We start from the raw sequence: 17086 nt of genomic DNA on the forward strand, positions 1-17086 counted from the left end.
AGGAACTGCGCGTGCGCAGAGTGGGAAACTACTGCGCAATAGAGCCGGTGAGGGGCGGTTCTACGCGTGCGCGAGTTTAAACGGCGGTCCGTCTACCTCGAGCCAGCGTTGTTTTAAATGGTTTGCACAGTATTTACAGGTATTTATGAAGGTCTTATCTGGATTTGGGTTAGGGTTAGTATATTCACCCACATTGCGGTGAAACCCCTTTTCATAATATTAGATAGGACCAAACTATAGTTTTAAATCAAGCAATTTGAAACAACTTTTTTCAGAGAGTTTGTGTTTTAAAATGACAAAAGAAAACATAATTCAATTGTGAATCTACAATTACTTGTACAACAATCGTCTAAAATGTCATCATTGAGACAACCATAATTTGACTTCGCTTTATACCGACCTGGAGTACTTATATTTAGGATGAGACGATTTGTCCAAAAACAAGTCTTAATCTTTTTTATAAATTATCTTAAAAAGCATTCACTTTAATAACTGTGATGCCTGCACAACCTGTTTCTATAGCATAGCATTTATGTTTCTCTTACATACTGTTTCTTTTTTTTATTAATATAGGGTTAGGGTTCATTTTATGCACACACTTAACCCCTGGTCAGTTTTTATTTTAATTTTTTCCTTATCAGTGAAACAAAACACTTTGAAGACAGGGTGGAAAAAAAGTTAAAACAGGAAGGGTACCAGACAGTAAGGAAGTACCCAAAGATGGAGTTCTTTTTGTGGAAAAATGGATGAGATAAATAATTTCCAAACAACCATTGGGGCAAAGCAACTGCCCAGTCAAAGTAAAAAACAAAAACAAAAAAACAATGGTGTGTGTGTGTGTGTGTGTGTGTGTAGGCATACAGTTGTTCTAGATTAATAAATGTTTATATTGATTAAAAAAAATCTTCATTGAATGCAATATACACATTGTATTTAGTAAAAGACTAGAAAAGTGGACTAGTGTTGGCAGCCTCATGATGGGTCTGGAATTGTTGTGTCTATCTGCGTTTTTGGACCAAACAGTTCTGGGGACTTCTTGAGAGGCACTGCCCTCTGGGGAACTCCCCCAATAGCTAGATACCTTCAAGGGCTTTTTTTTCCTGTTTGCCTTTGCACCGCCAATAGGAACCCTGAATTGACATAAGTCAGCCAGCGGTTGGTATAGCACCGTCACTTCATACATACAACATACAACAACAACAACAAGATGGATCAAGGTCGGAGCGGTGTGTTTGCTGTGTCGTGGGTTTCATGGTTTTTTTTTTGTTTGTTTGTTTGGGGGGGGGGGGGGGGGGGGGGGGGGTGTTTCAACAATATTTATTATCAGTTTTCACATTGAGCTGGAGGGATTATAAATAATAAGTACTTTCTTTTTGTTGAATATTTATTTTATTGGAAGAACAATGCAAGACAGACAATATACAAGTAATGCAGTATATTACCTTCCATTTTTTCTTTTCTGTGTTTCAGCATACATTAGGGTAAAATAAAATTGAATCTTGTATTTTATGTGTCCAAGTGCTTGGGATGTCAAGCTAAGCGCAAGCTTTATCACAGGCAACCGCCCATTTGTCAAATAGGGGTTGCCATGTATTCAGGAAGATGTTATCTCTGTTGGTAGACTTATAGTGAAGTCTCTCCATGTGGAGCACATTTCCCAGATCTCTAAGCCACTGCTGGAATAGTGGACTAGTCTCTGACTTCCACTGTTGTAAGATAAGGTGTTTGGCCAACAGCCTACAGAGGGAGATGGCTTGCCCCTTGTACTTGTTAATGGAAGGATTAACTACCACTGATCCAAAGATAGCAAGTAATGGGTCTGGATCGACAGTTTTATTAAACGCCTTTGATATTCAAGATTCAAGAGGTTTATTTGTCACATACATATACATACGTTCATACATATATGCAGTGAAATGCAACGCACCCGGAGGTTATGCACAATTGTTACTAAACCGAACATAATATAATAATATAAGCATAATAGCTATGGCGTTTTCCATCAAGAACAGAAAGAAAGAAAGAAGAAACAGTCTTTATTTATCACGCAACACACCACACTACACTACAACACATGCTTGCACACACACACACACACGCACATGCACATTCTTTGATGGTGGCCGGTGAAATGGATTCTCTGCTTTTGACCCATCCTGGCTTGTCCTTCCTCTGGGGGCACAGCCAGGAGCAGTGGGCAGCATACGTGGACCAGGTGATAAATGTCCATTGCTGGTCAGACAATGATGTGTGCATGTTTTTGAGGGGGGTCCTTACTGACGTGAGGTGGAGGAAACCCCATGTGAGCACGGGGAGAACATGCAAACTCCACACAGAAAGGCTCCTATTTGGGAGATAACCCGCCGGAGCACGGTGCCAACAGCACCGTGCCAAGAACTGCTTCCCAGACATATTCAGAGATTTCAGTATTGAGTTCCTGTTCCCAGTCAGTTTTCAGTTTACGGTCGGAGATTACTACACCCACCTGTAGAGTATCATACAGAAAAGAGACTGATCCCTTAATGCCAGTTGCGTGACAAAGGATGCTGTCTTGTGTGTTATGTTTGGGCATATGTTCAAAATGTGTTGTATGAGTCGTAGTACAATTCCTAACCTAAAGGAAGAAATGTGCTTCTGCCCTTCCAGATGGAGAAGATTGGGTCAACCGAGGCAGGAGGAAAGGCATGGTTGTGGCAGATTGGGCTGTCTTAAGTACACATTAGGCAGTTTAAGGAACTGGATCTTTAAGATCAGAGCATTTTTTGCTTTGCAAAGTGAATGGGGTAGCACTGAGGTTTCTTTTGAATGGTTAAACAGGCGTAGAAGTAATAGGGCAAGACATATTTGTATGTTTTATAGAATTCAATGACGAACCCGTCGGGGCCGGGGCTTTGTTATTTGGAAATTGAGACATTGCAGTTTTAATCTTATCCAACGTTATATCGGAATCCATTGCCTTTCCTGCTTCTTTGTCAAGTGTGGGAAGTTGGCTGTTGTCTAGGAATTGGTTCATTATCTGGAGATCAGTTGTTTTACATTTGGATTGGTATAGCTCCTCATAGAATTGTGTGAAACATTTATTTAGCTCAACCGGATCTGTTATGAAGTCCCTTTCATGATTGTATCGGCGGAGGACGGTAGCTCAGGAGGTAGAGCTGGTTGCCTAGTAATCTAAAGGTTGCTGGTTCAATCTCAGGCTCCTGCTGTAGTGTCCTTGAGCTAGACACTAATTGCTCCTGATGGCTGCGTCCGTCAGTGTTTGAATAATTGTAAGTCGCTTTGGATAAAAGCGTCTGCTAAATGTAATGTATCAGAGTTGGAAAGGAGACATGCATATTCTGGTGCTGCATCATCTCATGTGTTTGATCAACCAACTTACTTCTGGACTGATCACCGTGCACTTACAATATATTTGCTACAATACTGTATTATTGTATGATCATATAATCAAACACAGTTGTGTTACACTCTTTAACGCATGTACTCTGTACGCTCGTCAGAATAGACAACTCCCGTTAAAACCAGTAAAAACCAGTTCTAGTCACCCTATCACCCGTTACATAGAGAAAAAACCCCTTCCCATGTCATAATGTGAACCATGACTATATAAGCTTGTGTGTGTCCTGAATAAACCGTTTGTCTCAGAGTCCCGTTTGTCTAGGAGCTCGCCTCTGTGACGACCCTTGGCCAAGAACTAACGTGTGTCTGTCTCATCTTTTGTTTAAATATTCAATAACCCAGGCCTTCTCAGAATTGCGATAGTTCCCAGTTCCTGCAGTGCGGACAGAATAAAAAATGAGGGAAGTCCTCCAACTGTTCTTAGAACTATGAAAGAGTTCCTCTGGTCCAAAAACACCTCAGGGGGTTCTCCTGGTTCTCCGCGCATGGGGAACTGCTGCATCTAGAAATGCCGCTCCCCAGCTCCGCAATTGGATGACATATTGGGTCAAGACCGCATCCGGATTTGATTCCAACTGATTCCAACCGTAAACCTTTGTTTGCCAATTTAAAAAAACTTGGTGAAAATTCAGTTTCAGTCTATTTCGCACTCCTTGTCACTAGATACCGGCAAATCAATTTATGCTATGGCCGCCAGATGACAGTAATTCACATTATGGCCTATAACGTGGAAGTCAATGGGGAAATTCCAAATAAATCGTATTTTCATTTGGACCTGAAACTAAAGGAAGGCAGGAAAATGGTCCAATTGGAAGGCAGGAACAGGGCCAATCTCTCACAGCCTGTGTTATCTGACATAAATATTTGTGTCGCCAACTGGAAGCAATAATTGGTCCGTTGCCTCCAAAACAGCTCTGACCTGTTGAGGCATGGATTCCACAAGACCCCTGAAGGTGTCCTGCGGTATCTGCACCAAGTCGTTAGCAGCAGATCCTTTAAGTCCTGTAAGTTGCGAGGTGTGGTCCCCATGGATCAGGCTTCTCAGCAAACTGCAATGCACTTGTGTATTCTCACACCTTTCTATCATAGCCAGCAAACACTTTTTCAGCAATTTGTGCTACAGTAGCTCTTCTGTGGGATCCGACCAGATGGGCTAGACTTCGCTCCCCACACGCATCAATGAGTCCATCGGTGCCCATGACCGTGTTGTTTCACCAGCTGTCCTTCCTTGGACCACTTTTGGAAGGAACTAACCACTACATTCCGGGAACACCCCACAAGACCTGGTGTTTTGGAGATGCTCTGACCCAGTCATCTAGCCATCACAATTTGGCTCTTGTCAAAGTCACTCAGATCCTTACATTTTTTCTGCATCCAACACATCAACTTCCGAAACTGACAGTTCACTTCCTGCCTAACATATCCCACCCGTTGACAGGTGCCATTGGAACAAGATGAGCAATGTTATTCACTTCACATTTCACTGCATATATGTACGAAAGTATGTATATGTATGTGACAAATAAACCTCTTGAACCTTCACCTGTCGGTGGTTTTAATGTTGTGGCTGATCGGTGTATGATAAGAAAGATAGATTCTCAGCGGAGGGAATGTCTTATCTTTGTCAGCTTCTTCAGCCATATGTTGCCAGTGCAACACGTCAAGGTTGTGCACTTAGTCTGTACATCTCTATCTTACAGACTGTATGCATTGGCTGGATTTTTTTTTTTGCTACAGGTACTTTTGTGTTCCCAGGCCACTTACCAATAGTCTATAAAAGAGAGCTTTTATTCTGACCCACCCTGACCCAAATGCAGGGCCACAAAATACATTCAATGTAGCCCTTACCAAAACAAGGGTTAGGATAGAAATGACTTTTGGAATACTAAAAGGCTGCTTCAGCTGCCGATATGGCCTCAGAGTGGCCCTTGACTGGGCTTGCCAAATAGTCACAGCGTGTGTTGTGCTTCCCAATAGAGCATCCATACCAAAGGAGAGAGCCCCTCCTGTCAGCCAACAACCCCGATGTTGTGGATTCACCCTAGACCATCCCCGCTGGCAGAGCTGTGAGAAGCTATCACACACCAATTTTTCACCTATATGAAAAAAAACAACAAAGAACATGCCTTTTTTTCCACCTACAAGTCTTTATTTTCCAATAACATTTTGTTCTCCCGTTCCTAGGAACAAAGAGAATTCAAAAGAATCAAAGAAAAATAACATTTTAGTTTAATTGTTACCCATGCCTGGAAATAAATTGCTTTGTTGAAATACCTTCTTTTCATACTCTAGTTTCTCCACCTCGAGCTTCACTTTTTTGATAACACTTTTTTTGTACTCAATCTCGAGTTCTAATGTCCTCTTGTATAGAGACCTCACATTGTCTGCTACAACCTGAAACAAATAAAACAAATTATACAGTTGCTTTAACATTTAAGCATTGCCCCTTTGCAAGCTCACTTGAAGAAAGATGCAAATGTCACTCAGACTGCCCTGTTTAAATGAAGGTTAATTCTTAACCACTTGTGATCCTCTTGGCCTAGAAGTGGAGCCCATAGGTTCAGGGGGAGGAAGATCTCCCTCCTCCCATGAGATTAACAGCATAACAATTGAAGCAATTCATTAGTTTTTAGATAGAGAGCACTTGAAGCAGTTATTTGTCTTATGTGCAGACCACAACCATGAGCAAGTAATAAGATAAATCAGTTTAGCCAAGTCCACACTCTCACCATCTGTGTAAAGATGGGCAAATTTAAAGCTGGATAAAATTGTTAACCAAAGACTAACATGTACCCCCAAAGCTCTCTCTGTGCATACATACACTATCTCTTAGCCATCTAGGGCTTCCCCCTGAGAAAGTAAGAAATGTAAAGTCTATTTGATCCATGATCAGCAACCACAGGTAACATGCCAGTATATATGTATTTATGTGTATATGCGCACACACACACACACACACACACACACACACACACACACACACACACACACACACACACACACACACACACACACACACACACACACACACACACACACACACACACATACACACTTTCACTGTTACCTCTGTATGGGACAGTGGTATGTAAGTGGGTGGTGGCAGCAACAGCAATGTCTCCCCATCAACTGTAGAGAAAGTAAATGTATTTTACTGCTTTCTTCCACACTAATTATATTATATAATTATGTGTTATAAGCAACCCAGTATTTTAATACTGACTTATTGAAACATACCCTGTACAAATTTTCCTTGTTGGGCGCTGCCAGCTCCACCAGGGTCTGATGATACACCCCGATCCAACCCTTCCATCAAGGGGCGACCCTGATTATTGGAGAGGGCCAGCTCCTCAGCAGTTTTTTTCCTGTTGCCTGCAAGCATTTTCAAAACTGATTGTATATCGATATAATGCTAAAACGGAGACTGATTAAAGCACTAAAGCCTCGTACTTGTTGACCTTACCAGATTTGCAAGTAAGCCTACTTACCGGTTTGAATTATGTTTTTATATTTGTTCTTTATTTGCTCCCAAGATCGTTTAACACTGCCAGGGTTGTAGCTGGAAGAATAAGGCTAACATTGTCTTACACACCACAAGAATATATCTAAGCAACACATTAATTTAATGGAACACACAATTGTAAGTATAGGCAGCTCTACTGGTGCCTTAATGGGGCAGTGATATTGATAAGCCTATTAACTTACCCATTCACACTGTCTACAATTGTTTGCCAGCTTTCCTTTGTCTTTGGCAGCAGCAACTCTGTTGCTTTTAGCATGGATTATATTTTAAAATCCTTCATATTTGTTTAATATTATAGTTTGCTAATATTGTGTAAAATATGCAGCTCTGGTAGACTTGTGCATGTTTGCGATTGGTTAGATGGTGCAAACACTGCCCCTTTTACGTGACCACACTCATAGCTAGATTGGGAAAACCATGGTTGGCTTAACAAGTTGATAACCACCATCGTAACACTGCATATGCATGATTGCAGTTGTTAGGCTTAGTGAAGCCAGATCACCAAAATATAACCTGGGTATGTTGAACTTTCTTCTTAGTAAGTCCTTGTACCTGATGTTGCTTTCAGATCCGTCCTCTTGTTTGACTGATGTTGTTGTTGGTAAGGAATTAACAGAGAGGTTGGACTTATCTCCAATGACGATATTGTTGATTTCTGCTGGGTCCATGTCAAAAAAAAAAAAAAAAAAAAGAAGGGAAATCATATACCATTATTTACATTTCACATTAACACGATGGCTTCATGCAATCTGGGGAATAAACAAGTTCCTACACAAAAAACAATAATATAATATAACCAATTTACTAGCGGTCAAATGATATGGGTTTTTCAATGGCTGATGCCGATACTTACACAGCAGGGCAGCCGATGGCCAATATATAATGCCGATGTCATGTTTTTTCATTTCTTTGCATCTTAATAAAATACAACAATTTAATAATAACAATTTATTTTATATATTTAACACTAATTTTATTGTCTGTTTGCTTAAGTAGATCTGCACTCTGTCTTAAGTGTACTTATTAAAAAAAGAAGCATCAACAAAATAAATGTCCACAGGTAATAAACCCCCCCCCCCCACACCCACACCCACTAATAATCATAAACGCGTCACAAAGTCTGGTTGGAATGGGAAATTGAGAAACTCTCCCCGTTACAGAAGTGCAGGATTTATTACTTACTTTAGTATTCACACAAAAGCATCCAGTTTTTACTAAATCAAGTCCAACAGAAAGGAACACCGAGACGTGGATGACACGGCACGACAGTTTTTTTGTTTGTAACAGGACAGTCCCTTAACTCAGTTGTGTTTTTGTTTGATACAAGTAGGAAACACGAAAATGAATGGATCTTAGATAAAAAACACAAGACTGTCATGAGAACACACGAAGACCGTCATGAGAACACACGCACAGCGCACTGCTGGGTTCTATAATTATATAATAGAATTAATTGTGTTCCAAACAACACTCCTGCTGTTTTCTTTGTCAACGTGGTGGCATGTGGGCACTGCAGCTGTGTATCAACTCGCAGTTTGAGAGAAGATTGAGCGAGAAAGCGCAGCTGCTACCGGTATATTGATAGTGAGGAAAAAGAGTATTGAAACAGTTTCAAATATTTAGAATCAACATGTACACTAGTCTGCAGACATTTTTTTGTTTATCGGCCTTGTAAGCACAGGCATCGGCCGATGCCGGTTATCTCAAAATGTGCAGAAATTGGCGCGATTAATCCGCTGAACGATCAATCTGTTGACCACTACAATTTACTATTAAATTGCAAAGATGTAGTATCTTAAACGAGGCCGGTCACAAACCTTTACAGCTGGCAATGTCCTCTTCTTTAATCAGTGAAACCTGGATGTCTGCCTCCACCCCAGCACCAATGTTTACTGGATCAACATTTGTCTGAGAGTGTATACTGCTTTTTTCGTGGTAAATGCCAACTTCCTCTTGTTCTTCTTTTACAGTGAAGATCACAAGGTCAGCCTCAACCTTGACACCAGTATTCATTGGATCTACTGGAGTGTTTCTTGAAGCTGCATTGTGCACTCTAATGTCTGATGATTCTTCCCAGTTCACTGCTGGTGTTGTCCTTGCATCAACTCGCTGTGCAGCTACTTTGCACTCCTCTCCATCAATTACACTATTATTCATTTCTGGGTGGTTTGCATCTACAAAAGCATTGGAGACACTTGTTAACATGTTAAATTATTCCAATCCCAAACATCATTTTTATATCCTGCACTTCTCCACAAAAGTCCATTCTCTTTCAACTATTCCAATGCCACCTAAACGCTACACCCTTACCCTCGCCTCTTCTGGGGGTCTTCTTGGTGATCTGCTCCATGACAATGTGCTCATCCACCCCACAGAACCGGCAACTGAGTTGAGGCGTGGGCTCAGTCTGGCATTCTGCTTCGACACCTCTCTGCGGCTTCTCTGGCTCCACCTGACACGCCCCTTCCCTTACCATTTTGGACTTCAAGGAAGTGAAACTTTATTTATATTGCACATTTTATTTGGCATAGAATACAATGTGCTATAGACAAAAAAATATAATGCATAAATGACATGTGTACACAGATGCATGAATACACAAACACATAAAAAAAACCATAGCATCAGAGCAAACCGAAATGTATCAAATGTGGACGGAAAACTAAAAGTTTTAAAAAGTAGTAATGTGTGAGATTATTTTATTAAACATCTCAGATTTTATATATTTGATATCCAGCCAATATGTATGTACCTGGCAATTATAAGGAAAGGCCATTCAATGTATTTGTATTATGCATTTGCTTCTCTATATGTGACCCACATCAGCAAAACCCGCTTTGTCGCACATTTCTAAAATCGCCATGAGTCGCCGAATATGTTGAAAAAAGTGTTCTAAAAGGAAAATTCAATTTTTCTAGATTTGTGTTCCTTTGAGTTTTATTTATCTCTCGACCTATTTTAATTTTCAATTATTTTCGAGTTTGATTCATTAATAGTAGAGAAATGTTAAACTGTTGAGTTAAATATTCCCGTTAGATTACACAGGGTAACAAAATTCACTTACCGAGACGCTGAACAGCGCAAACACATTTTCAAGAACCACCGGAGCACACCGATGATACACCCGTAAGTTGATGACGTGATGAAGTCTGTTGAGGTTGGTGATGCAGATTATGAACAAGTAGTAATGGACAAGATTCTCAAGTTTAGCTGTAAATGCGGCCAGGGGTGAAAAGAAAATTAAAAGAGGCCCCAAACAGGCTCTCAGAGCGTAGCTGGGGTAGGGTTGGGGTTAGCCGGCATAATAACTCCAAGAACTTTGAACATATTTGGCATTCGCACATTTCTATATTAAATGACACACCGAGGCTGATATACAAAGGCTAATATTACTGACCGATTATACATTTTGTTGTGTTGTCTGCACTTTTAAACCGGGTCCGCCTTTCCCAGCAGCAATGCACTGACCGGGAGCATGCAAAAAGTCAAGGGCAGCCATGGTAAATTTGCTAAAGCTGCATGGTGAGCTATGGTCAGTAAACTCTCAAACAAAATCAATCAGAAGAAGGAAAAGAAAGTGACATCTTAGAGCGAAGACAAAGGTAAAACTGGATGTTGGTTGTGAATGGAATACTGGAATTTGTAGTGTAACGCAACAAATTGATTACCACAATCTTTTTGTTCCCATAGTGCTTGGGCAGATTATTCCAGCAAGTGATGGCGTAGTAGCCCCAAGCTGCAGTTTATTGTGACCAAACAAGTTTAAGCTTAATCCGCTTTGTGAAACCCACCGGTGGGGCCGCCGCGCGGTTGGGGATGGCGTGGTCCGCGTTAAGTCGTTGAAGCTCTCCGTGGAGAAGTGGCTCACGCACACGTGCCTGTTGCTGGTCCACGTGCCCTACTTCAACTAAAGCACCTTTAAGACGACAAGCAAATAGCCCAACTGTTGTTGTGACCGACTTAGCTTTGAAACACTAAAAAAGTAGGAGTAATATTTAACTAAAAGTGTAAGAACTATAAAAATGCAAGTTAAGTTCAGGCTCAGTTGAAGTAGGTCCATTCGTACTGAATGGGCGCTTCTGTAGTGTTTCTGGCTGTAAACAACTAGAAAGTCCGTTATCGCCATCTACTGGACTGGCATTTTATACTATCCACTGTTTAACCTGACCATATACTTATATATTATTATGTAATATATATATATATATATATATTATTAATATGTTATAGATAGATAGATAGATAGATAGATAGATAGATAGATAGATAGATAGATAGATAGATAGATAGATAGATAGATAGATTTTCCCGCACGCCATCAGAACTGTCAACGCTGACCTCACCAGGGGTCCTAACTGAGCCATGCACTAGGCTCCACTACCTACTGTACTGTATGTAGCATACTGTACCGCATACTGTATCACTGTTCAGGGTTGTTCGTGATGCCGTATTGCTGCGCCGTACTGTTGTATACTGTGCTGTATTATCCCAAACACTACCTCACACTATTCACATTCACATGCCACTTTAATTCACATGCCACTTTAAATGCACATATCTGTATATACATAGGCATATTCCTTCTATCTATTCCATTTTATTTCAATTTATTTTTATTGTATTTTATTCTTTATATTTTTATCTTATTCTATAAGTATTTCACTTACTGTATTACGTTTTAGGAGTCAGTTATTCGGTCTATTAGAAAGGAATTTTCTACTTTTTATTTTATTTTATTTTATTTATTATTATTTTTTTTTCCTAGGACATATTGTGTGCTATCACCGGGTGCGTTGCATTACATTTCACTGCATATATGTATGGAAGTATGTATATGTATGTGACAAATAAAAATCTTGAATCTTGAAATCTTGAATCTTGAATAGATAGATAGATAGATAGATAGATACGTGTCTATTTACAAACATGCTGGATTAAATTTATATTCCCTTGGCATCATCGATGTCATAAAATCGATTCCGAAAAATGTTTATTACGTTACGATTACCAATCAGGTTAAAACGTGGTTATAAGTAAAGCGTTAATATGCATGACAGCCCTGCTCATCTCCCGTCAACAAGTGATTACATTTAGTCATATTTTCCTATTGTGGGAAAACACATTATTTAATGTCACGGACTCCAAGCACCTCTGGGTAAAGTTTCCAGGCACTGGTCTAGGACTACCAGAGCCAGCTGTCTGTGCATGTATATTGCGGAACAGAGGACGTGGCGGCCTGGTGTTTCGGCTGGTAAAAACCAGATGGGCTTACCTCGGCGTCGTTGTTTAAACCCAAATCCGACGTCGTGTTCTGGTCGACTGATCACACCGTACGGGCCCGCCCAGCACGCTCCGATACGGACGACCAACGAAAGGGACGGGCGAAAATTCAGCTGGAACGCCCCCTGCAGTCGGAATTCCGACTCGGAAAGTCGGAAGAACCTCACCAACTCCGACCTCAAAATCCAAGATGGCGGTTCCGCGCATAAACAATAAATGAAGGATTCAGTGTCACGCCTGTGATGTTAACAATGTTTATTTAAAAAAATGTATTACGTCTATTTGGACGTGGACGTGTACATGTTCGTGGACCCCTTCATTCCCCGGTGCCATATTTGTTCTATAGTTCTCTGTATACCGAAAGAGCAAGCACAACAATGGAGGAGTCTATCTTCGTTTTCCGACTTGTACTGGAACGCGGTCAGCTCGGGTGTGACGTCATTCTCAGCGCTTTCCGAGATAAATGGAATACAACATGTAGCCCCGTTGGGTCCCCCGCTCGTTGTCATTGGGACTCCTGCAATGCAGGGTCCGTCTGTCAAATATTTGAGATAACAGGAGGCAATGGCGCAATGTGTCAGATGTGTTTAAATGCCAAAAACAAGCGATAGAAACAATAATTTCCACATTCCAAGTATCAGCCGAATAGCTTCTTCTTCGACCTCCGCTAGGTTCCAGCTGCTCCCTAACAAGATGCTCACTGCTGCAACTAGTGGTTGGAAGATATATTGCAACAATTGGGTTGTAGTAAGCAAGGGAGGTTATATAAACTATTCAAATAATATTAACTAAAATAAACACTTGCATCTAGGTAAGAGTTGTATATTTAAGATAAAAAATAAACAAACAATGTTCACATACATAATTGAAATGCATTTTAAGTCGCCGTTCGATGTACTGAGTATTCTTATGGGCAGTTCTTCCACACTTGTAAATTCCCAATCCATTCCAGAAGAAACAGTCTTTATTCATCACGCAACACACGCTTGCACACACACACACATGTTTTGATGGTGGCCGGTTCCTCTGCATTTAACCCATCCTGGCTTGTCCTTCCCCCGGGGCCACAGCCAGGAGCAGTGGGCAGCATACGTGGATGCGCCCGGGGACAAGTGTCCATCGCTGGTCAGACGATGATGGGTGCATGTTTTTGAGGGGGGTCCTTACTGATGTGAGGCGGAGGAAACCCCATGTGATCAACGGGGAGAACATGCAAACTCCACACAGAAAGGCTCCTTTTTGGGAGATAACCCGCCGGAGCACGGTGCCAACAGCGCCCCAGGCGGGAATCGAACCCAGGACCTTCTTGCTGTGAGGCAGCAGTGCAATGCACTGCGCCACGTTAAAATTGATTCCCTGACCGGGAATCGAACCCGGGCCGCGGCCGAATCCTGACCACTAGACCATCAGGGATGGTATACCCCCAGATACCCACTTTTCAACGCTCTCGCCTTTTGAGCAGCTCTGGCAGGCCGAGCAGACTGGTGCCTACACTGGAACTCTCCAAAAGGGTCCGGCTGCAGAGTGCAGACCTCCCTCCTGAGGTAGGCCCCAGTTCTATGAGCCAATGGTGTTTTAGCATCACCTCCCTCCTGAGACCCCTAGTTCTGAGCCATTGCCCCGTTCATCAGAGGATGTACGAGGATGACGTTTTTTAAGCGTGAATGGGCATCGAGGTAGCAGATTTTCGGGGCAAGATATGCATATTCATGAGAAACGTGTCCTCAGCGCATCCGCGATATGCGCACATTGGAGTGCAGATCACTGGCATCCCTATGCGCGCCGCTGTGTGTCCCCATGCAGCTCTGTTTCCTGATGGGACGAAACAAAACACAGTGCGTAACAGGAACAGCTCCTCACTCACCCCCCCCCCCCCCCCCCCATCCATATGTCCATGTGCCTTTTCTTTTTTTTGGAGCCCCTCTTAATGTCTTTGCACAGGCCTGATGAAAATTATATATTAGAAATCGAATTATAAATATATGAAGACATTATATACTGTAATATATATTACAAATTTTAGAAGACATCAATATAATTTATTAAATCAATTATTGATGCGCAAAAACCCATGTATTCATTGTACCATCTACATCGGGGTGCCCAATATTTCGATCGCAATGGACCGTTAGATTGCAAAGGTAGTGCGGGTAGATCGCGCACCATTCAAAAAATGTATTTTTAGAAATAAGCCTATCATCCATACTCCATTTGGCATATTGCTTAAAACTTTGTTCATTGGGTTACAATGACAACTACTTAGATCTCCTCTCTTCTAACACATGTGTCACCAGGTAGAAAACACGTGAGCTACTGCAAAACTATAGCGAGCTAAGTTACCTAGTTAGCCTTTCAATTTATATCTACTAAAGAAGGGATATAAAAAAAATAGTGGAGGAGCCGGACCAAGTAAGAAACCAAACTTACCACTTCCATGCAGAATGGGAGGAGGACCTTATTTTCACCGTGTCATATTCAGAGTGCGTTTTTCTGATCTGTCAATCTACTGTTGCTATTCCAAAAAAGGGAAATGTGGAGAGGCACTTTCGAATTGTTCATAAAAACAAAAAGACAAAACCGTGGTCAACATGATCACTTCAGTTAATGCTTTCAAACAAAAAATGCAGCTTCTGTCCTCAAAGCTGCAGCGCCGTGATTTGGGGAACTTTCAAAACCTCGCATCAGAACTGGAGACCCAAGGGAAGGTGTGTGCGCAACTTGACAGTGCGCACTACACAGAGCAGATTAAAAACTGTCTGACAGACTTTGACAAACGTTTTCAAGACTTTGCTTTACTCCAACCAATCGCTGCATTTATGTGCTACCCATTTAGGGAAGTTGTTGAGGTTGATTCACATCAAAAATTGCAACACTGTTTCATCTGAACTCGTCTGTAGTGGAGGATGAGATGTTGACCCCACAGGCTGACATTCAGCTGAAGTCCAGGGCTCATAGACAGTTTTGGAACTTACTCACAGAGGAAAAGTACCCAAACATGAGGAAATGTGCCACCTCCTTGACTGCATTATTCGGCTCTACTTATTTATGTGAGTCAGCCTTTTCCCACTTGAAGATTATTAAGTCCAAATACTGTTCCACCATAACTTATGATCATTTGGAAGCCTGCTTGAGGCTGGCTACCAGCAGCTACTGTCCGAACTATGAAACCCTGGCCTTCTCCTTTCAGTGCAAGTCATCAGAGTAAGGTAGTGACCATAAATGTATTTAATTGTTTTTTGCCGTAAGGGTTCATGCAGTGATGCAAGGTACACCAATATAATATACAGTATATATAAAGTATACTCACTTTATATATTAATAAATATATTCAGCATTTTTTAATGCAGGTAGATCATTTTGACATGGTCATTTTAAAAGTAGCTCGTAAGCCGAAAAAGTGTGGGCACCCCTGATCTACGTCATCCATCATCACCGCTATCATCATCATCAGCTTGTAATTCATTGTATTTATGTATGAGTGACGTTTCAATCATTCCAAACTTCAGGGGATAAGTATGAGCTCTGAAGCTCCACAAACTTCCATTACATTGATAATTGTCACCCAATTCTGTAAACCTATGTAAAAACCTATGTAAAACCTCTTCTCATTGTCTGTCTTGCAATGAGGGATCGGTGTACGGGGCTCGGCTGCCGTCCACGAGCCAACCGCAGAGTACAGATTGCGCTGCCCGATGTCCGCGCCTATTCTGTCCTGTCATCATTAATATTATTAAGGGTTAGGCACTGTTGGCGCTGAAACTAACTGGCTCCTTCTGCCTCCTCCATTCCACCGCACTGCCACAATGAAAAATAAATAAATTAATTTAGAAATAAAAAGATGTATAAAAGGACATACATAAAATAATACTTTAATTAATGTGGAAATATAAAGAGGAATAAAAAAAAAAAAATGTATTCATTTTCAGATTTATTTTCACATTAATTTTTACATTTATTTCCAGGTATACATCGTAATATATTAATATATTCATTTTTTTTCAAATGTATTGATTGATTCATTGATTTATTGATTTATCTATTTTCATATATATTTTTACATTTATTTATTATTTTATTCCTGTATATATTTCTCTATTTATTTCTGCTTTTCTTGATGAGAACAAACTGTCAATCAACTTGATTTGGTATGCCGAATTTCAGACTAAGCAGATGATGACTGGCAACTGGAAACTTCCTACATCCGCTGAGGAAAATGAATGGTCCTCCATTTCATAATTCCTAGACAGAAACATGAGTTCCTCAGTCCCAGGGGCGTGGGTGCGTCGGAAGTCTTATATTCTGCAGGGTTTACCAGCTGCTCAAATTGAAGAAGAAACCGAAACAGTCTTTATTAGTCACGCAACACACCACACTACAACACTTGGAGTGTGGACACAAACCATCAGGAGGAGAATGGCAGATCATGGATTGAGGTAAATTTGTTGTTGTGACTATCCTCTGAAGGAATCTGATAGTCTGACAGTAAGGGGATAAAATAATAATCACCAATGGCGCAAAATTATGAAGTCTGGCTCATAGTAATACTTTTTGAAACCTTGAAATAGTTTGTATAGCACTATAGCAACTACAACATGGAGTCTGGGTGATCTGGAGGTTGTCCATCCGTCCCAGTTTGATGCCCCGAATGAAATGCCTGCAAAAATAAGTGAGGTTTGGAAATAGTTAAACAACCAAAGTCTACTGCAGTATGTAACAGAATTAAGGTGAGTTTAAAGTAGTGTAGTTCAGCCCCCATCACTACTCTCTGCATACCGCATTCATTGTTTTGTTTTTTTTTAATCTGTGCTGTCAGCATGCTGGGCATACGACACGGAGTATTTGTATGCCATTGCATCTAGGACAGAGTTAGACTGCAAGTGGAGT

At 41.0% G+C, this 17086-nt stretch overlaps 1 protein-coding gene across 1 annotated transcript; it reads right to left on the bottom strand.

The window, feature by feature from the left end:
• Window positions 1-5526: 5526 nt before the first annotated feature.
• On the bottom strand, window positions 5527-12355 carry LOC307237277 (uncharacterized protein). Its single transcript, XM_080009987.1, has 10 exons — window positions 12195-12355; window positions 9987-10071; window positions 9233-9404; window positions 8740-9096; window positions 7475-7577; window positions 6888-6958; window positions 6637-6771; window positions 6467-6528; window positions 5674-5793; window positions 5527-5579 (listed from the first exon to the last, which is right to left on the bottom strand). Exons 3-10 carry the CDS (start codon window positions 9396-9398, stop codon window positions 5538-5540), a joined length of 1056 nt encoding a protein of 351 aa, XP_079866113.1. The 5' UTR covers window positions 9399-9404; window positions 9987-10071; window positions 12195-12355; the 3' UTR covers window positions 5527-5537.
• Window positions 12356-17086: the final 4731 nt, after the last annotated feature.

Source organism: Zeus faber (assembly GCF_960531495.2).
Source record: "Zeus faber genome assembly, chromosome: 11".
Taxonomy (NCBI): Eukaryota; Metazoa; Chordata; class Actinopteri; order Zeiformes; family Zeidae; genus Zeus; species Zeus faber.

Excerpts from the sequence above, each read along its gene's own strand:
- LOC307237277 (XM_080009987.1), bottom strand. The coding sequence starts at position 9,398 with ATGGTAAGGGAAGGGGCGTGTCAGGTGGAGCCAGAGAAGCCGCAGAGA. Across the intron at positions 6,959-7,474 it reads GGATCTGAAAGCAACATCAG|CTACAACCCTGGCAGTGTTA; the intron begins GTACAAGGACTT and ends TTATTCTTCCAG. Across the intron at positions 5,794-6,466 it reads TACCACTGTCCCATACAGAG|GTTGTAGCAGACAATGTGAG; the intron begins GTAACAGTGAAA and ends TATTTGTTTCAG.